Raw genomic sequence first — 21,472 nt, forward strand, 5'->3', positions numbered from 1 at the left:
TTGGTATCCGCTGTCATTCCTGTCATGAGGTCAACCTAACAGTCACAGATTGAATTCCTTAGGAGTAGGTTCTGAGATGGAAATTTGCATGCAAAATTTTACTGGGGAATACTCTCATTAAAAACACTTGTGGGAACCAACAAGGACCTACTGTGTAACACAGGGAACTCTATTCAATATTCTGTAATAACCTATACGGGGAAAGAATCTGAAAAAGAATGAATACATGAATATGTATAACTGAGTCACTTTGCCATACACCTTTAACTAACACAACATTGTAAGTAAACTATACTCCAATAAAATCAAAATTAAAAAAAACCACACACTTGTGGGAGGAAAAGAAGGAAGCAAGTTTGGGCAGAAGGAGAAGATGGTGCAGTCCTAACAAGACCTCAACCTACCCTTCAGGGAGCCCTGAAGTTGGGATGGCCCATTAGAGTTACCCCATTTGGAGTGAAGAGGTTATGCCTCGATTCCCCATAACAACCAGTCACTGGATGCAGGCTTCCCTGGGAAGGGAGTATTACTCTAAGCTAGGCAGCTCTCCTCGGCCAACAACTTTCCCAGAAGCTGAAGGAATAAGTCCTTTGGTGCTGAAGGCGAATCTGGGTGGTACAGCACAGCATCCCGACACTAGCCATCACCAATATGGCCTCCTTGTTTAGCAAGAGTAGCCCAACAACCAGTCCAGCATGATTGGATTGGTCATAGCTGTGGCCCAACACTTCATCCATAATCACCTTGCCACTCCTCTATTGTCATGTTCCTATGTTATCTTGGTTGAATGCAGATGACAATCTAGCGTTCACCCAGTTACCTATGTGGTAACTCCCATTCTTTAAACTGAAAAAGAAACAGAAGTTGGACAGCAGCAGTGGTTTGGAGTCAGACTGAGAGAATTCGCTGCTCAAATAAAAGTAGCTTTCAGTATTGCAAAGCTGGGCGCATGAAAGCTCACACAGAGTACGGGACACTTCTGAAGCTGCTAAAGCAGCAGGCTTATTTTTTACAAAGCCAAGGCTTTGTTACACACCTCACCTTCTACAAGCACCAGCGCCTGCTTCTGCTCTGCCTCCAGAGTCAAACTTTTTTCTTTTTTTTCCTCCCTCACACTCATATTACTCTCTTTGGTCAGCTGTAACAGGAAACAGTCAAACTATAATAAATTAGGTATGAAAACAAATGAAAGCGCTTTTCTCTGTGGATTGCTCACTGACATGTACTGAACCGAGGTGACCATTTCTCCCCAGCGTTCTTGAGTACACAGCCACATGCCCTAGCAGACACAGAGAAACTCTTCATGGTAAGAAGATACTGCAGCGTCAAGCTACAGTTCTGACTTGCTCAGAAAGGCCCAGAAGGCCCCAGACCCAAGCTCATTAAGAAATCAGTATGCTTTTTCTATTTAATTTTTGAATAGGTAATACATCTACATGGTTCAAAGAACAAAAGTATAAAAAGATCTATAAAATCAGTGTTTATTAAGAGGCCTCGCCTTTGTGGCAGCAGGCAGCATAAAGAGGCAACACTCATTTGTCATCCATGTCTTCCAGGAGCTTACACGCTGAGAGGACAGCATGAGTTGTATTTTTTAATCTTTACTGCTTTTGTACTTACAGAAAATAATACCTGCTTCTTGTAAAAAATGAAAAAAAAAACCAAACATTACATAAATAAATGACAGTGCAAGTAGAAGTTCTTGGTAATTCTACACCTCCGAGGTAACTACTGACAATTCCTTCAATTTTTTTCTATACACATACAAGTGTGTATTCTTTTTACAAAAATGGAACTACACTATAAATGCTATTTTGCAGCTTTTTTCTAACAGTATATTGAAAAAATGTTTTCTTTTGTTATATAGAGATTGAACTATCTTTTTAACAGTAGCATAGTATTCCATGTATATATGCTATAATTTATTTATCCAGTTCTATTTTGAATTTTTAAATGTCTGTTGTACAATTCTTCAAATTGGTTTCTCCACTGCTTGTAACTGATTTACCTTGACTTTACTCATCTCTGGAGAATTTATGACTAGTCAGTAATGGAAGCTTCGTGGAAGAGGCATCCACAAAGGTCTCTAGGTAGTAGGAGATGTCAGGAAAAGGGACAGACAGGTGCAATTGCCTTGAGTAGGTAATAATGAGAGCAGTGCATAAGTGGGAAAGACCGTCTACCAGATTTGAGCAAATGTGAAAATAGGGGAGAAATGGAGACGGGGCTGGGGTGAAGGGTTTTAAAAACAAGGGAGATAAAAGCAGGTTGGAATGGAATGAGTCTTGATACATGGATGGTGGGTTGTTATAGAGCAAAGGTTTTATGAAGAGAATTAACATGCTTTAGCTGAATCCAAGCTTGAAATTGATTAACAATATAATGTGGCTATTTAGAAGTATTAGCAATCCTAGGCTGCTAAAATAACAGCACCTATCCAAAGCAAGCAATAACCAACACTGGTTAAATCACATGTGAATTATCAGGATCAATAAAATATTGACAGATGTCCATAGGAGAGAGACAGAACAGCAAGGGAACCTATTATCATGTCATGAACTAATTGTTGAAGGACTGGGACATGTTTAGCCTGAAGAAAAGAAAGATAATGGGAGATAGGCATATGCTGTTTTTAAAAATGTGAAGGACTGTCACATGGAAAAGGGGTTAAATTTGTCCCTTTGGTTCCAAAATGGTAGAATAGGACTAACAAGCAGAGATTACAAGAATGTAGGTTTTGACTCAACAGACAAAAACTTGTATTTTGCTAAAGGGTGTTTTTTTTTTAATTTAACAAATTTATTGGAGTAAAATTGCTTTACATTGTTGTGTTAGTTGCTGCTGTATAACAAAGTGAATCAGCTATACGTATACATATATCCCCATATCCCCTCCCTCTTGCATCTCCCTCCCACCCTCCCTATCCCACCCCTCTAGGTGGTCACAAAGCACCGACCTGATCTCCCTGTGCTATGCAGCTGCTTCCCACTAGCTATCTGTTTTACATTTGGTAGTGTATATATGTCCATGCCACTCTCTCACTTTGTCCCAGCTTACCCTTCCCCCTCCCGCTGTCCTCAAGTCCATTTTCTACGTCTCTGTCTTTATTCCTGTCCTGTCCCTAGGTTCTTCAGAACCTTTTTTTTTTGATTCCATATATATGTGTTAGCATACAGTATTTGCTTTTCTCTTTCTGACTTACTTCACTCTGTATGACAGTCTCTAGGTCCATCCACTTCACTACAAATAACTCAGTTTCGTTACTTTTTATGGCGGAGTAATATTCCATTGTATATATGTGCCACATCTTCTTTATCCATTCATCTGTTGATGGACACTAAGGTTGCTTCCATGCCCTGGCTACTGTAAATAGAGCTGAAATGAACATTGTAGTACATGACTCTTTTTGAAGTATGGTTTTCTTAGGGTATATGCCCAGTAGTGGGATTGCTGGGTCGCATGGGAGCTCTATTTTTAGTTTTTTAAGGAACGTCCATACCGTTCTCCATAGTGGCTGTATCGATTTACATTCCCACCAACAGTGCAAAAGGGTTCCCTTTTCTCCACACCCTCTCGAGCATTTATTGTTTGTAGATTTTTTGATGATGGCCATTCTGACTGACGTGAGGTGATATCTCATTGTAGTTCTGATTTGCATTTCTCTAATGATTAGTGATGTTGAGCATCCTTTCATGTGTTTGTTGGCAACCTGTATATCTTCTTTGGAGAAATGTCTATTTAGGTCTTCTGCCCATTTCTGTATTGGGTTGTTTGTTTTTTTGATATTGAGCTGCATGAGCTGCTTGTATATTTTGGAGATTAATCCTTTGTCAGTTGTTTTGTTTGAAAATATTTTCTCCCATTCTGAGGGTTATCTTTTCATCTTGTTTATGGTTTCCTTTGCTGTGCAAAAGCTTTTAAGTTTCATTAGGTCCCATTTGTTCATTTTTGTTTTTATTTCCATTTCTCTAGGAGGTGGGTCAAAAACGATCTGGCTGTGATTTATGTCATAGAGTGTTCTGCCTATGTTTTCCTCTAAGAGTTTTATAGTGTCTGGCCTTACATTTAGGTCTTTAATCCATTTTGAGTTTATTTATATGTATGGTATTAGGGAGGGTTCTAATTACATTCTTTTACATGTAGCTGTCCAGTTTTCCCAGCACCACTTCTTGAAGAGGCTGTCTTTTCTCCATTGTGTATTATTGCCTCCTTTATCAAAGATAAGGTGACCCTATGTGTGTGGGTTTATCTCTGGCCTTTCTATCCTGTTCCATTGCTCTATATTTCTGCTTTGGTGCCAGTACCATACTGTCTTGATTACTGTAGCTTTGTAGTATACTCTGAAGTCAGGGAGCCTGATTCCTCCAGCTCCATTTTTCTTTCTAAGAATTGCTTTGGCAATTCGGGGTCTTTTGTGTTTCCATACAAATTGTGAAATTTTTTGTTCTAGTTCTGTAAAAAATGCCATTGGTAGTTTGATAGGGATTGAACTGAATCTGTAGATTGCTTTGGGTAGTAGAGTCATTTTCACAATGTTGATTCTTCCAATCCAAGAATATGGTATATCTCTCCATCTGTTTGTATCATTTTTAATTTCTTTCATCAGTGTCTTATAGTTTTCTGCATACAGGTCTTTTGTCTCCTTAGGTAGGTTTACTCCTAGATATTTTATTCTTTTTGTTGCAATGGTAAATGAGAGTGTTTTCTTAATTTCACTTTCAGATTTTTCATCATTAGTGTATAGGAATGCCAGAGACTTTTGTGCATTAATTTTGTATCCTGCTAATTTACCAAATTCAGTGATTAGCTCTAGTAGTTTTCTGGTAGCCTCTTTAGGGTTCTCTATGTATAGTACTATGTCTTCTGCAAACAGTGACAGCTTTACTTCTTTTCCGATTTGGATTCCTTTTATTTCTTTTTCTTCTCTGATTGCTGTGGCTAAAACTTCCAAAACTATGTTGAATAAGAGTGGTGAGAGTGAACAACCTTGTCTTGTTCCTGATCTTAGAGGAAATGTTTTCACCATTGAGAACGATGTTGGCTGTGGGTTTATCATACATGGCCAGTATTATGTTGAGGTAATTTCCCTCTATGCCTACTTTCTGCAGGGTTTTTATCATAAATGGGTGTTGAATTTTCTCAAAAGGTTTTTCTGCATCTATTGAGATAAATATATGGTTTCTCTCCTTCAGTTTGTTAATATAGTTTATCACACTGATTGATTTGCATATATTGAAGAATCCTTGCATTCCTGGGATAAACCCCACTTGATCATGGTGTATGATTCTTTTAATGTGCTGCTGGATTCTGTTTGCTAGTATTTTGCTGAGGATTGTTGCATCTATGTTCATCAGAGATCTTGGCCTGTAGTTTGCTTTCTTTGTGACATCTTTGTCTGGTTTTGGCATCAGGGGGATGGTGGCCTCGTAGAATGAGTTTGGGGGTGTTCCTCCCTCTACTATATTTTGGAAGATTTTGAGAAGGATAGGTGTTAGCTCTTCTGTAAATGTTTGATAGAATTCGCCTGTGAGGCCATCTGGTCCTGGGCTTTTGTTTGTTGGAAGGTGTTTAATCACAGTCTCAATTTCAGTGCTTGTGATTGGTCTGTTTATATTTTCTATTTCTTCCTAGTTCAGTCTTGGAAGGTTGTGCTTTTCTAAGAATTTGTCCATTTCTTCCAGGTTGTCCATTTTATTGGCATAGAGTAGCTTGTAGTAATCTCTCATGATCCTTTGTATTTCTGCACTGTCAGTTGTTACTTCTCCTTTTTCATGTCTAATTCTTTCGATTTGAGTCTTCTCCCTTTTCTTGAAGCCAGACTCTTTTCTTGAAGAGTCTGGCTAATGGCTTATCAATTTTGTTTATCTTCTCAAAGAACCAGGTTTTAGTTTTATTGATCTTTGCTATTGTTTCCTTGATTTCTTTTTCATTTATTTCTGATCTGATCTTTATTATTTCTTTCCTTCTGCTAACTTCGGGGTTTTTTTCATTCTTCTTTCTCTAATTGCTTTAGGTGTAAGGTTAGGTTGTTTGAGACGTTTCTTGTTTCTTGAGGTAGGAGTGTATTGCTATAAACTTCCCTCTTAGAACTGCTTTTGCTCTGTCCCATAGGTTTTGGGCTGTCATGTTTTCATTGTCATTTGTTTCGAGGTATTTTTTCATTTTCTCTTTGATTTCTTCAGTGATCTCTTGGTTATTTAGTAGTATATTGTTTAGCCTCCATGTGTTTGTATTTTTTACAGTTTTTTTCCTGTAACTGATATCTAGTCTCATAGCGTTGTTGTCGGAAAAGATACCTGATATGATTTCAATTTTCTTAAATTTACCAAGGCTTGATTTGTGATCCAAGATATGATCTATCCTGGAGAATGTTCCATGAACGCATGAGAAGAAAATGTGTTCTGTTGTTTTTGGATGGAATTTCCTATAAATATCAATTTAGGCCATCTTGTTTAATGTATCATTTAAAGCTCGTGTTTCCTTATTTATTTTCATTTTGGTTGATCTGTCTATTGGTGAAAGTGGGGTGTTAAAATCTCCTAGTATTATTGTGTTACTGTCAATTTCCCCTTTTATGGCTGTTAGCATTTTCCTTATGTATTGAGGTGCTCCTATGTTAGGTGCATAAATATGTACAGTTGTTATATCTTCTTCTTGGATTGATCCCTTGATCATTATGTATGTCCTTCTTTGTCTCTTGTAATAGTCTTTATTTTAAAGTCTATTTTGTCCGATATGAGAATTGCTACTCCAGCTTTCTTTTGATTTCCACTTGCATGGAATATCGTTTTCCATCCCCTCACCTTCGGTCTGTATGTGTCCCTAGGTCTGAAGTTGGTCTCTTGTATACAGGATGTATACCGGTCTTGTTTCTGTATCCATTCAGCCAGTCTATGTCTTTTGTGCGAGCATCTAATCCATTTACATTTAATCCATTTACATTTACGGTAATTATCGATACTATGTTCCTGTGACCATTTTCTTAATTGTTTTGCATTTGTTATTGTAGGTCTTTTCCTTCTCTTCTTTTTCCTGCCTAGAGAAGTCCCTTTAGCATTTGTTGTAAAGCTGGTTTGGTGGTGCTGAATTCTCTTAGCTTTTGCTTGTCTGTAAAGTTTTTAATTTCTCCATTGAATCTGAACGAGATCCTTGCTGGGTAGAGTAATCTTGATTGTAGGTTTTTCCCTTTCATCACTTTAAATATGTCCTGCCACTCCCTTCTGGCTTGCAGAGTTTCTGCTGAAAGACCAGCTGTTAACCTTATGGGGATTTCCTTGTGTGTTATTTGTTGTTTTTCCCTTGCTGCTTTTAATATTTTTTTCTTTGTATTTAATTTTTGATAGTTTGATTAATATGTTTCTTAGCATGTTTCTCCTTGGATTTATCCTGTATGGGACTCTCTGTGCTTCCTGGACTTGATTGACTATTTCCTTTCCCACATTAGGGAAGTTTTCAACTATAATCTCTTCAAATATTTTCTCAGACCCTTTCTTTTTCTCTTCTTCTTCTGGGTCCCCTTTAATTTGAATGTTGGTGCATTTAATGTTGTCCCAGAAGTCTCCGAGACTGTCCTCAATTCTTTTCATTCTTTTTTCTTTATTCTGCCCTGCAGCAGTTATTTCCACTATTTTATATTCCAGGCCACTTATCCGTTCTTCTGCCTCAGCTATTCTGCTATTGATTCCTTCTAGAATATTTTTAATTTCATGTATTGTGTTGTTCATCATTGTTTGTTTGCACCTTAGTTCTTGAGGTCCTTTTTAAACATTTCTTGCATTTTCTCCATTCTATTTCCAAGATTTTGGATCATCTTTACTATCATTATTCTGAATTCTTTTTCAGGTAGACTGCCTATTTCCTCTTCATTTGTTACGTCTGGTGGGTTTTTACCTTGCTTCTTCATCTACTGTGTGTTTCTGTGTCTTCTCATTTTGCTTATCTTACTGTGTTTGGGGTCTCCTTTTTGCAGGCTGCAGGTTTGTAGTTCCCATTGTTTTTGCTGTCTGCCCCCAGTGGGTAAGGTTGGTTTAGTGGGTTGTGTAGGCTTCCTGGTGGAGGGGACTAGTGCCTGTGTTCTGGTGGATGAGGCTGGATCTTGTCTTTCTGGTGGGCAGGACCACATCGTGTGGTTTGTTTAGTGGTGTCTGTGACCTTATTATGATTTTAGGCAGCCTCTCTGCTAATGGGTGGGGTTGTGTTCCTGTCTTGCTAGTTGTTTGGCCTACGGTGCCCAGCACTGGAGCTTGCTGGTCGTTGAGTGGACTGGGTCTTAGCGTTGAGTCGGAGATCTCTGGGAGAGCTCTAGCCAATTGATATTACGTGGGGCCAGGATGTCTCTGGTGTTCCTATATCCTGAATTCAGCTCTCCCACCTCAGAGGCTCAGGCCTGACACCTGGCCAGAGTATCAAGACCCTGTCAGCCACATGGCTTTTGGGAAGTCTGATGTCTTCTGCCAGCGTTCTGTCGATTTTCTGTAGGAGTTGTTCCACATGTAGATGTATTTTTGATGTATTTGTGAGGAGGAAGGTGATCTCCAAGTCTTACTCCTCCGCCATCTTGAAGGTCCTCCTAAAGGGTATTTTTTAAAGTTTAGTTTAAATATAGCAAAGATGCCCTGTGTGATTTCATTACCAGTGTTATTCAGCCAATGCTTTCTTCATAAATAGAAGTAAAATTCAACCTAGTCCTTGCTGAATTTTCATAAATTCTTAATTACTGGGATTCAAAATAATGAGGCCTCATTGCACATTTCTGAAGAAAGATTTTCAAATACTTTAATCTTTTCCTTCCTATGTTTATTTCTTAATCTCATGCTTTGGCACACCATGTGCCTTCAACTCCCACTGAAGCAGATAGCACCTTGAAAACCCACACAAAAATGTAAATCTGAGAAATAAATATGTGTGGTTGGTTTGAAAAGAGTAAGAATTAACATTTAAAGCAATGGTAATTTACTCTGATCTGTAATTTTGAGCTCCTATGCTGAAATTGCTCATTTGGAAATTACCAAGTGCTTGGGTCTCATTTGTGATCTTCTTCCTGCATACACCCAGCACACAGAGGAGTCGTAATGACTGGCTGAGTCACTGCTGCCATCTCCTCGAAGCGTGTTCTCCAAATGTCAATACCATTTTCTATGGTGCAGTGAAGAAGATTCCCAACCATAATCTGCTTAAAGTACAGGGTGAGCCTGAGGTGGCACAGTCTGCAAAGTGTTCAGAGGGCAGCACAATCATCCTCCATTCGCTACTCCTCCAGTAGTCAAATTATTAGGCCACAGATCATTTTGGTCTTGGAAAGCATCCGCATTACCCACTCCCATTAGTCATTACCTAAATACAAATGGAAAAACAATTTAAATTTAATGGGGCAAAAGGAGCTGCTTTTGACCATATCCCAATAAAATGATGTCTATACCTGATGAAACTATACTCGGATTATGAATTCATACCAGAAGCAAAAATACAGACATGATGTAGTATTAGAGACATGAATACACTAAAAGACCAGTACATATGAAATCCTTGTGCTCTTTTGTGGTTCATACAGATATACTGTTCTTTCCAACTTCTCAAACCCTGACTCCAAAAAGGTTACCCAAAACTCAAGCATCAGATCTTTTCTCTTTCCCATGCAGCACAGATCCAGAGTGTTAGTAGTTAATAGCTGTCTGATATAAATTAACGAAAAAGGAACCAAGAATCTCTAATCAAATGAATTGAGAAAGGGGAAGAACTTAGGAAGACTTAATATGATTGAACTTTTTCATAATACTGTGAACAAAGAAACAGTATGACACCTTTGTTATAGACTGTTCTTGTCAGGTTTTCTGAGAGTTATGTTGCCTGGGAGATATAATTTACCTTGTTGGATAGTCATATCCATGTAACGATAAGTCATATAATAATCAGCTTCTATCTCTACTAAAGCTATTTCTAATTCTGAATATTGTTGTTGTGAAGATGAAAGAAATGAGCTTCAACCGCAATAGGACAGACTGTGGCCAGAAATAAGAAAGAAGCTACTGGCATTCATTCCATAAATATTTTGACAATGCCTGTCAATGAAAACAATTAGGTACTATAATTCAGTTGTGATTGCTTAAGTACAGGCTTGATAAACACCTAGCCCGGTGCCCACAAGTTGAAGAACCTTCTTTCCTTTCAATCAGGATAGAGATGCCAACTGTCTGGAAGTTAATAAGGCTGAGGTTATGAGTAAGCCTGCTGTCCACAGTGGATAAGGTCCAAGGGGACCCAGTAGACTGCGCATAAAAACTCAGTAGAACCTTTAATACCTATGGAAAGATTTTTAAAAGAAAAAATAATCAATGTAGCTGTCTTCCCTTCGTTCAGGATTTTCCATCCTCCAAGCGATTATGGAAGCAGCAGTGCAAAACAACTGGCAAGTGACAGCAAGGTCTGTGGGAAACATAAAGGACGTCCAAGAATTCAGGCGCATCATTGAAGAAATGGACAGGAGGCAGGAAAAGCGATACTTGATTGACTGCGAAGTTGAAAGGATTAACACAATTTTGGAACAGGTACGTTTGAGATTTATTCCACGCCCAGCCAACCTGTTAAATCATCAACCTGAGGCAGTTCCCATATCTGCTAATAAATTAAGTAGCCAACAGACTAAACTTGCCAACAGTTTTGATAGTCTCTCTAATCCTTTTTTCCTCCCCAGTGGCTGCAGAAAAGGAGAGAGAGAAATAAAAGAAAATCTAAGCTGTTGAAAATTGCATACCATGATTAATCTGGTAGTCTCTGCAATTTAATGCTACTTATCAGATAAACACACCCTTTCACACCTCTGTTTCATAGATAGCTGTCTATTTCAAACTAAACCCCTTCCTTTCGACACCTCCCTCCCAGCAAGGAACAGACAAGGGATTAGGCAGGGCAGAAGGGTAGGGTTTTTGTTTCAGGGGCCTAGTTGCAAAGTATCAGAGCAGTATTCACTAGGTTTGAATTTGTGGGTAGTTTGGAAGAATATCGCTCTGGTTTGAAAGAGAGAGCAAGAGAGAATGAATGGGAATATGTATATATATAATTGCAGACCATTTTTAAAGTAAGATGGCATATGAGAAAAAAATGTTTATGGTTTTTAAAATGTGAAAAAAAGTGAAAAAGCACCAGACTGGGGAAAAATACAATTCAATGGATCAAAATATATTCATTATTAATCTTGGATATTTAAATTTAAGACTGAAACATATAAGAAGAGTTGTTTTACCCTAAGCCAGATGGATATTCTGTTTGGAGTAAAGAGTCAAATAGAAATGTGGTGAAAGTTTATTATTTTCCTTAGAAGTCTCAGTTTGCCAGTTAATAACAAAGTGCCTATGCTGCCATAAACAAAACTGTAAGGGAAACATTTCCATTCTAATTCGATCCCAGTGTACCTAGGAGCCAAAACAGCTTCAGAGATTGAAATTATAGTGAGCAGCCATTGCTTGGGAGAGCTGTTTTATAGCAAATTAAATATTAACAATTTGTCAGATATGCCCCCACAAGAAAAGAATACAAAGAAAAAAAAACAGCAGTAAGAAAAGTGAAGGGAGGGGATGAGAGAGAAGAAGAATGAGGAAGGAAGGGAGGAAGGAAGGAAGGAAGGAAGGAAGGAAGGAGGGAGGGAGGGAAGGAAGGAAGGAAGGAAGGAAGGAAGGAAGGAAGAAAGGAAGGAAGGAAGGAGGGAAGCACTGACTCTGCATCACAGAGATACAAAGCTGTCCCCATCTCTAGTGAATCAACCTCACAAAAAATCTAGAGCACTAGCCTGGCTAAATCAAATTTCCCAACTAACATTCTCTTAAGCTCCCCCAATGATACACCCCTCCCTTCCAAAAGAAAAAAAAACTGTCTGATTTTCTTAGATCTTGAAAGTGAAGAATCAGGTCAGTGATGCTGGTGTATGTACTACATGCCCTCTAAAATTTTAAACCAAAATAGCCTCTTACTGGGTGACCTACTTAATAGCCTAAAGCAGAGGAACATCCTCCTTGTCATACTTTGTTTTCCTTCTTTTGTGCTACTGACTTAGGCTTCTTGAATAGTGTACAGTCTGATAACTCTTTGGGGTTTTATAGGACCTTATACTGGAGTCTGGAATTTTTCAGCATGACGTAGTAGAAAAAGCAGTGGGTAGAGCTGTGAATTCGATATAGATGTGGGATCTTGAGAACTTAAAATATCTATGCCTCAGTTGTGTCATCTACATAATGGGAAATAAAATTTGCTCTTCCTCACATGATTGGTATAATTGCTTTGAGAAGCATAAAATGCTATAGAAAAAAAATCATTATTACTAAATATTTTCAGGAAAACTAAACTAACATTATTCGAAAACCCCATCCTCTCTTTTTTTTTAAAAAAAACATCTTTATTGGAGTATAATTGCTTTACAATGGTGTGTTAGTTTCTGCTTTATAACAAAGTGAATCAGTTATACATATACATATGTCCCCATATCTCTTCCCTCTTGTGTCTCCCTCCTTCCCACACTCCCTATCCCACCCCTCTAGGTGGTCACAAAGCACCAAGCTGATCTCCCTGTGCTATGCGGCTGCTTCCCACTAGCTATCTATTTTACGTTTGACAGTGTACATATGTCCATTCCACTCTCTCGCTTTGTCCCAGCTTACCCTTCCCCCTCCCCATATCCTCAAGTCTATTATCTAGTAGGTCTGTGTCTTTATTCCTTTCTTGCCCCTAGGTTCTTCATGACCTTTTTGTTTTTAGATTCCATATATATGTGTTGGCATACGGTATTTATTTTTCTCTTTCTGACTTACTTCACTCTGTATGACAGACTCTAGGTCCATCTACCTCATTACAAATAACTCAGTTTCGTTACTTTTTATGGCTGAGTAATATTCCATTGTATATATGTGCCACATCTTCTTTATCCATTCATCTGTCGATGGACACTTAGGTTGCTTTCATGCCCTGGCTACTGTAAATAGAGCTGAAATGAACATTGTGGTACATGACTCTTTTTGAAGTATGGTTTTCTCAGGGTATATGCCCAGTAGTGGGATTGCTGGGTCGTATGGTAGCTCTGTTTTTAGTTTTTTAAGGAACGTCCATACTGTTCTCCATAGTGGCTGTATCAATTTACATTCCCACCAACAGTGCAAGAGGGTTCCCTTTTCTCCACACCCAGCACTTATTGTTTGTAGGTTTTTTGATGATGGCCATTCTGACTGATGTGAGGTGATACCTCATTGTAGTTTTGATTTGCATTTCTCTAATGATTAGTGATGTTGAGCATCCTTTCATGTGTTTGTTGGCAACCTGTACATCTTCTTCACATAAATGTCTATTTAGGTCTTCTGCCCATTTTTGGATTGGCTTGTTTGTTTTTTTGATATTGAGCTGCATGAGCTGCTTGTAAATTTTGGAGATTAATCCTTTGTCAGTTGTTTTGTTTGAAAATATTTTCTCCCATTCTGAGGGTTATCTTTTCATCTTGTTTATGGTTTCCTTTTCTGTGAAAAGCTTTTAAGTTTCATTAGGTCTCGTTTGTTCATTTTTGTTTTTATTTCCATTTCTCTAGGAGGTGTGTCAAAAAGGATCTGGCTGTGATTTATATCACAGAGTGTTCTGCCTACGTTTTCCTCTAAGAGTTTTATAGTGTCTGGCCATACATTTAGGACTTTAATTCATTTTGAGTTTATTTTTGTGTACGGTGTTAGGGAGTGTCTACTGTCATTCTTTTACACGTAGGTATCCAGTTTTCCCAGCACCACTTATTGAAGAGGCTGTCTTTTCTCCACTGTATATTCTTGCTTCCTTTATCAAAGATAAGGTGACCTTATATGTGTGGGTTTATCTCTGGCCTTTCTATCCTGTTCCATTGATCTCTATTTCTGTTTTTGTGCCAGTACCATACTGTCTTGATTACTGTAGCTTTGTAGTATAGTCTGAAGTCAGGGAGCCTCCAGCTCTGTTTTTCTTTATTAAGATTGCTTTGGCTATTCTGGGTCTTTTGTATTTCCATACAAATTGTGAAATTTTTTGCTCTAGTTCTGTGAAAAATGCCAGTGGTAGTTTGATAGGGATTGCATTGAATCTGTAGATTGCTTTGGGTAGTAGAGTCATTTTCATGATGTTGATTCTTCCAATCCAAGAACATGGTATATCTCTCCATCTGTTTGCATCATCTTTAATTTCTTTCACCAGTGTCTTATAATTTTCTGCATACAGGTCTTTTGTCTCCTTAGGTAGGTTTATTCCTAGATAGTTTATTCTTTTTGTTGCAACGGTAAATGGGAGTGTTTTCTTAATTTCACTTTCAGATTTTTCATCATTAGTATACAGGAATGCAAGAGATTTCTGTGCATTAATTTTGTATCCTGCTACTTTACCAAATTCATTGATTAGCTCTAGGAGTTTTCTGGTAGCATCTTTAGGATTCTCTACGTATAGTATCATGTCATCTGCAAACAGTGAGAGCTTTACTTCTTTTCCAATTTGGATTCCTTTTATTTCTTTTTCTTCTCTGACTGCTGTGGCTTAAACTTCCAAAACTATGTTGAATAAGAGTGGTGGGAGTGGGCAACCTTGTCCTGTTCCTGATCTTAGTGGAAATGCTTTCAGTTTTTCACCATTGAGGACGATGTTGGCTGTGGGTTTGTCATAGATGGCCTTTATTATGTTGAGGAAATTTCCCTCTATGCCTACTTTCTGCAGGGTTTTTATCATAAATGGGTGTTGAATTTTCTCGAAAGCTTTCTCTGCATCTATTGAGATGATCATATGGTTTTTCTCCTTCAATCTGTTAATATGGTGTATCACGTTGATTGATTTGTGTACACTGAAGAATCCTTGCACTTCTGGAATAAACCCCACTTAATCATGGTGTATGATCCTTTTAATGTGCTGTTGGATTCTGTTTGCTAGTATTTTGTTGAGGATTTTTCATCTATGTTCATCAGAGATCTTGGCCTGTAATTTTCTTTCTTTGTGATATCTTTGTCTGGTTTTGGTATCAGGGTGATGGAGGCCTTATAGAATGAGTTTGGGAGTGTTCCTCCCTGTGCTATATTTCGGAAGAGTTTGAGAAGGATAGGTGTTAGCTCTTCTCTAAATGTTTGACAGAATTCGCCTGTGAAGCCACCTGGTCCTGGGGTTTTGTTTGTTGGAAGATATTTAATCACAGTTTCAATTTCAGTGCTTGTGATTGGTCTGTTTATAGTTTCTATTTCTTCCTGGTTCAGTCTTGGAAGGTTGTGCTTTTCTAAGAATTTGTCCATTTCTTCCAGGTTGTCCATTTTATTGGCATATAGTTGCTTGTAGTAATCTCGCATGATCCTTTGTATTTCTGCACTGTCAGTTGTTACTTCTCCTTTTTCATTTCTAATTCTTGATTTGAGTCTTCTCCCTTTTATTCTTGATGAGTCTGGCTACTGGTTTATCAATTTTCTTTATCTTCTCAAAGAACCAGCTTTTAGTTTTACTGATGTTTGCTATTGTTTCCTCATTTCTTTTTCATTTATTTCTGATCTGATCTTTATGATTTCTTTCTTTCTGCTAACTTTGGGGTGTTTTGTTCTTCTTTCTCTAATTGCTTTAGGTGTAAGGTTAGGTCATTTATTTGAGATGTTTCTTGTTTCTTGAGGTAGGAGTGTATTGCTATAAACTTCCCTCTTAGAACTGCTTTTGCTGCATCCCATAGGTTTTGGGTCATCGTGTTTTCATTGTCATTTGTTTCGAGGTAATTTTTGATTTTCTCTTTGATTTCCTCAGTAATCTCTTCGTTATTAAGTAGTGTATTGTTTAGCCTCCATGTATTTGTATTTTTTACAGATTTTTTCCTGAAATTGATATCTAGTCTCATAGCGTTGTGGTCGGAAAAGATACTTGATATGATTTCAATTTTCTTAAATTTACCAAGGCTTGATTTGTGACCCAAGATATGATCTATCCTGGAGAATGTTCCATGAGCACTTGAGAAGAATGATTATTCTGTTGTTTTTGGATGGAATGTCCTATAAATATCAATTAAGTCCATCTCGTTTAATGTATCATTTAAAGCTTGTGTTTCCTTACTTATTTTCATTTTGGATGATCTGTCCATTGGTGAAAGTGGGGTGTTAAAGTCCCCTACTATGATTGTGTTACCGTCGATTTCCCCTTTTATGGCTGTTAGCATTTGCCTTATGTATTGAGGTGCTCCTATGTTGGGTGCATAAATATTTACAATTGTTATATCTTCTTCTTGGATCCATCCCTTGATCATTATGTATGTCCTTCTTTGTCTCTTGTAATAGTCTTTATTTTAAAGTCTATTTTGTCTGATATGAGAATTGCTACTCCAGCTTTCTTTTGATTTCCATTTGCATGGAATATCTTTTTCCATCCCCCTCACTTTCAGTCTGTATGTGTCCCTAGGTCTGAAGTGGGTTTCTTGTAGATAGCATATATACCGGTCTTGTTTTTGTATCCATTCAGCCAGTCTATGTCTTTTGGTTGGAGCTTTTAGTCCATTTACATTTAAGGTAATTATCAATATGTATGTTCCTATTACCATTTTCTTAATTGTTTTGCATTTGTTATTGTAGGTCTTTTCCTTCTCTTGTTTTTCCTGCCTAGAGAAGTTCCTTTGGCATTTGTTGTAAAGCTGGTTTAGTGGTGCTGAATTCTCTTAGCTTTTGCTTGTCTGTAAAGTTTTTAATTTCTCCATTGAATCTGAACGAGATCCTTGCTGGGTAGAGTAATCTTGGTTGTAGGTTTTTCTCCTTCATCACTTTAAATATGTCCTGCCACTCCCTTCTGGCTTGCAGAGTTTCTGCTGAAAGGTCAGCTGTTAACCTTATGGGGATTCCCTTGTGTGTTATTTGTTGTTTTTCCCTTGCTGCTTTTAATATTTTTTTCTTTGTATTTAATTTTTGATAGTTTGATTAATATGTGTCTTGGTGTGTTTCTCCTTGGATTTATCCTGTATGGGACTCTCTGTGCTTCCTGGACTTGACTATTTCCTTTCCCACATTCGGGAAGTTTTCAACTATAATCTCTTCAAATATTTTCTCAGACCGTTTCTTTTTCCCTTTTTCTTCTGGGACCCCTATAATTCGAATGTTTGTGCATTTAATGTTGTCCCAGAGGTCTCTGAGAATGTCCTCAATTCTTTTCATTCTTTTTTCTTTATTCTGCTCTGCAGTAGTTATTTCCACTCTTTTATCTTCCAGGTCACTTATCTATTCTTCTGCCTCAGTAATTCTACTACTGGTCCCTTCTGGAGAATTTTTAATTTCATTTATTGTGTTGTTCATCACTGTTTGTTTGCTCTTTAGTTCTTCTAGGTCCTTGTTGAACGTTTCTTGTATTTTCTCCATCCTATTTCCAAGATTTGGGATCATCTTTACTATCATTACTCTGAATTCTTTTTCAGGTAGACTGCCTATTTCCTCTTCATTTGTTAGGTCTGGTGGGTTTTTATCTTGCTCCTTCATCTGCTGTGTGTTTTTCTGTCTTCTCATTTTGCTTATCTTACTGTGTTTGGGGTCTCCTTTTCGCAGGCTGAAGGTTCGTTGTTCCCATTGTTTTTGGTGTCTGTCCCCAGTGGCTACGGTTGGTTCAGTGGGTTGTGTAGGCTTCCTGGTAGAGGGGACTAATGCCTGTGTTCTGGTGGATGAGGCTGGATCTTGTCTTTCTGCTGGGCAGGTCCACGTCTGGTGGTGTGTTTTGGGGTGTCTGTGACCTTATTATGATTTTAGGCAGCGTCTCTGCTAATGGATGGGGTTGTGTTCCTGTCTTGCTATTTGTTTGGCATAGGGTGTCCAGCACTGTAGCTTGCTGGTCCTTGAGTGAAGCTGGGTGTTTGCGTTGAGATGGAGATCTCTGGGAGACTTTCACTGTTTGATATTATGTGGAACTGGGAGGTCTCTTGTGGACCAGTGTCCTGAACTTGGCTCTCCCACTTCAGAGGCACAGCACTGACACCTGGCTGGAGCAGCAAGAGCCTGTCCTCCACATGGCTCAGAATAAAAGGGAGAAAAAAAAGAAGGAAAGAAAGAAAGAAAGAGGAAGATAAAATAAAGTAAAATAAAATAAAGTTATTAAAATAAAAAATAATTATTAAAAAAATTTAAGTAATAAGAAAAAGAAAGAAGAGAGCAACCAAACCAAAAATCAAATCCACCAATGATAACAAGTGCTAAAAACTATACCAAACAAAAAACCAAAAAAAAACAAAAAACGGACAGACAGAACCCTAGGACAAAAGGTAAAAGCAAAGCTATACAGACAAAATCTCTCAGAGAAGTATACACATACACACTCACAAAAAGAGAAAAAAGGGGGGAGAATCTATATATCTTTGCTCCCAAAGTCCCCCTCCGCAATTTGGGATGATTTGTTGCCTATTCATGTATTCCACAGATGCAGGGTGCATCAAGTTCATTGTGGAGCTTTAATCCGCTGCTTCTGAGGCTGCTGGGAGAGATTTCCCTTTCTCTTCTTTGTTCTCACAGCTCCCAGGGGCTCAGCTTTGGATTTGGCCCCGCCTCTGCGCGTAGGTCGCCGGAGGGCGTCTGTTCTTCGCTCAGACAGGACGGGGTTAAAGGAGCCGCTGATTCGGGGGCTCTGGCTCACTCAGGCCGGGGGGAGGGAGGGGCACGGAGTGCGGGGTGAGCCTGCGGCGGCAGAGGCCGGCGTGACGTTGCACCAGCCTGAGGCGCACCGTGCGTTCTCCCGGGGAAGTTGTCCCTGGATCACGGGACCCTGGCAGTGGCGGGCTGCACAGGCTGCCGGGAGGGCGGTTGTGGAGAGTGACCTGTGCTCGCACACAGGCTTCTTGGTGGCGGCAGCAGCAGCCTTAGCGTCTCATGCCAGTCTCTGGGGTCCGCGCTGATAGTCGCGGCTCGCGCCCGTCTCTGGAGCTCCTTTAAGCAGCGCTCTTAATCTCCTCTTCCCAGGTACGTGGGGAGTTTCTTGCCTTTTGGGAAGTCTGAGGTCTTCTGCCAGCTTTCAGTAGGTGTTCTGTAGGAGATGTTCCACATGTAGATGTATTTCTGATGTATTTGTGGGGAGGAAGTTGATCTCCACGTCTTACTCTTCCACCATCTTGAAGCTAACTCCCTGTCCTCTCTTTTAATGTCTCACTATCTTCCTTTCTTCCGTATGCACATTCACAGCATCTCTCATAATACTTTCTATACAATTTTTCAGGGAACATTGTTCAAAGAAAAGTTTTAACAACATTCAATTATGGCTAGAGAGTTACTTTCACTTATTCTTTCCCCTCTTTCAAAAAACTGTCATAAAACTATCTACTCATGATTGCTTTCTTCACCATTTAAGGAATTTCTACTAGGCCATTAAGTACTGTGAGGTAGGAATCATGTTTGTCTTGTTCACTACTGTATATTCAGTGTCCAGTAGGGTACCTGGCACACCGTGTTGGATGGAAAGATGGATGGGTGGATGAATGGCTAGATGGACGATTATTGAACGAGCACATTTCAGTAAGTTCTACTGTGATTTTGCTGTGCTTCCATCAAGAGGCAAAATGGTGCCTACCGCCACATGATGTGATTATTAAAGTACACATTTTCTCAAAGGTTTAAGATGGTAGCTCTGTGCTCAAGCTTGTTCTGATATCATGAATTTGCCAAAATTTATTTCTTTATATAAAAATAGATTTCTCACTAAATGAATTATTAAAAGCAACAAATTCAACATAATATTTCTTTAGAGTAAACTTTTTTTTTAATAAATTGACTACTAAGATACAGAGATACCCACTTTTTCTTATTGGTTCCCAACCATTCTTGACAAACATCGTAATTCACTATACAGATTCTAGTTAGAAAGATAACATTTATAACTCAAATAGTATCAAGTCCTCCCCCAAAATGCTCCCATCCTCCAAAGGTATTTTCAACTTTGAGTTTATTTTCATGGAAGGCAACTTCTATAGTCTCCCATAAAATGATACTTCGTGCAACTATTTGAGGTAGAAGAACCTGTTACACCACTACAACCCTATTCCCTATAGATGAGATTTTGGCATAAAGTAAATTCATATTGTATTCTATATCTAATGGTGTTAATGCAAAGACCTCAATATGGTACAATTTTTCAAATATAAGCAGGTTTTCAATATACTACTATATAGCATAACCTCCCCATTTCATGATTTAAGTTCTAATTTTCGCTATGAATGTTCAAACATTTATGAGGTAAATCAAAATTATTCCAATGTTTCTTTCCAAAGCTCTTTTTTTTTAAAATCTCTTTCAACTCTTCAGACCGCAGCCGGAAAAAGATTCAATTAGGTGCTATTCTGTCTTTAATATTTCTCCTTAACAGTTAATCTATGAGGAAAGTATTCCAAACTTATAGCTGCAAGAATTAACACACAAAAGGGCAGAGCTAGAGACAGTTGAAACCATGAAGGGTTGTCAGAACTCATAGAGAATATTTAGAAACTGCAGATCTTGAATCCAAGAATTAAGAGCACTTTCCATAGGAAGATTTAGGTGTCCTAGGAAGAATGAACCATTGACCTGACCTGATACAGCATTCCTATTACTGTGTTGTATTCATGAGGCCCCCCCACTGGTGGACAGCTGCCCTTCTTCAATGACCAACCTAAACATTCACTTTTGAAAAAGTTGCCTCTCATAGAGTTATCTACCCATGACTGAATAGATCCCCCATCCCAGTGGTGTGTCTACCTGTGGACTGCTTTTGAAGGTCAGGCCCCATAAAATGAATGTCTCTGTTGGATGTTTAATATTTATCTGCATGGATTCTGTCACTTACTAGCTGTGTGACCTAGAGCCAGTTACTTAACTCTCTGAGCCTCCATTTCCTGGTTGTAAAATGGAAATGTTAACTGTACCTCAGTGAGTTAATATATGCAAAGCATTCAGAAAATTTCCTGACACATAGTGTTTACATCGTGCTTTGATGCTAAACAAAGGGTTTTCACATAGATTATTTCATTTGAGCCTCACTATGGGAGGCAGGCAGGGCAGATGTGTTTGTCCTAAATTTACAGATGATAAATTGATGGATAAATTGATGCTTAGAGACATTTAGATGATTTGTCCAAATGTGGCTCTCTGCCCAATCCTAGTAAGTGGCAGAGCAAGGACGAAACTCAAGTCTTCTGACTCCTAGTCCAGTGCTCTTACGCCTGCACTAAACCATCTTCCTTAATTTTAAGTCATTTATTAAATATTTAGCCAATGCCAAACCCTAGATTAGGCCCGTTCATCAGGTTACATCTTAGAACAATTGAGAAGCGATTGGACAAGATCCTGAGAAGCTCAGCAAAAAACGATAAAAGCATTAGAAAATAGGGCCTATGAGGAAAGGCTAAATGAGCTGGCATTGTTTAGCCTGGTGAAAGAGACCCAAGAGGCAGTTTAATTACTATCCTCAAGTATAAAGAGTTATCATAAAGAGAGCACTGACCAACCGTTCTGCAGGCCTGAGGACAGTACCAGAGCAAATA

At 38.6% G+C, this 21,472-nt stretch overlaps 1 protein-coding gene across 6 annotated transcripts in view; it reads left to right on the top strand.

The window, feature by feature from the left end:
* The window catches only part of GRIA3 (glutamate ionotropic receptor AMPA type subunit 3), a 291,139-nt gene that overhangs the window by 130,726 nt on the left and 138,941 nt on the right, over positions 1 to 21,472 (top strand). For all 6 annotated transcript variants that reach the window (XR_007474784.1, XM_049704677.1, XM_049704679.1 and 3 more), the window contains one exon: positions 10,357 to 10,544. Coding sequence is in view for 5 of the 6 variants with exons in the window: in XM_049704677.1 (XP_049560634.1) it covers positions 10,357 to 10,544 (188 nt within the window). In the remaining variant the exon portion in view is untranslated. The remainder of the gene's footprint in view (positions 1 to 10,356; positions 10,545 to 21,472) is intronic.

Source organism: Orcinus orca, chromosome X (genome assembly GCF_937001465.1).
Source record: "Orcinus orca chromosome X, mOrcOrc1.1, whole genome shotgun sequence".
Taxonomy (NCBI): domain Eukaryota; kingdom Metazoa; phylum Chordata; class Mammalia; order Artiodactyla; family Delphinidae; genus Orcinus; species Orcinus orca.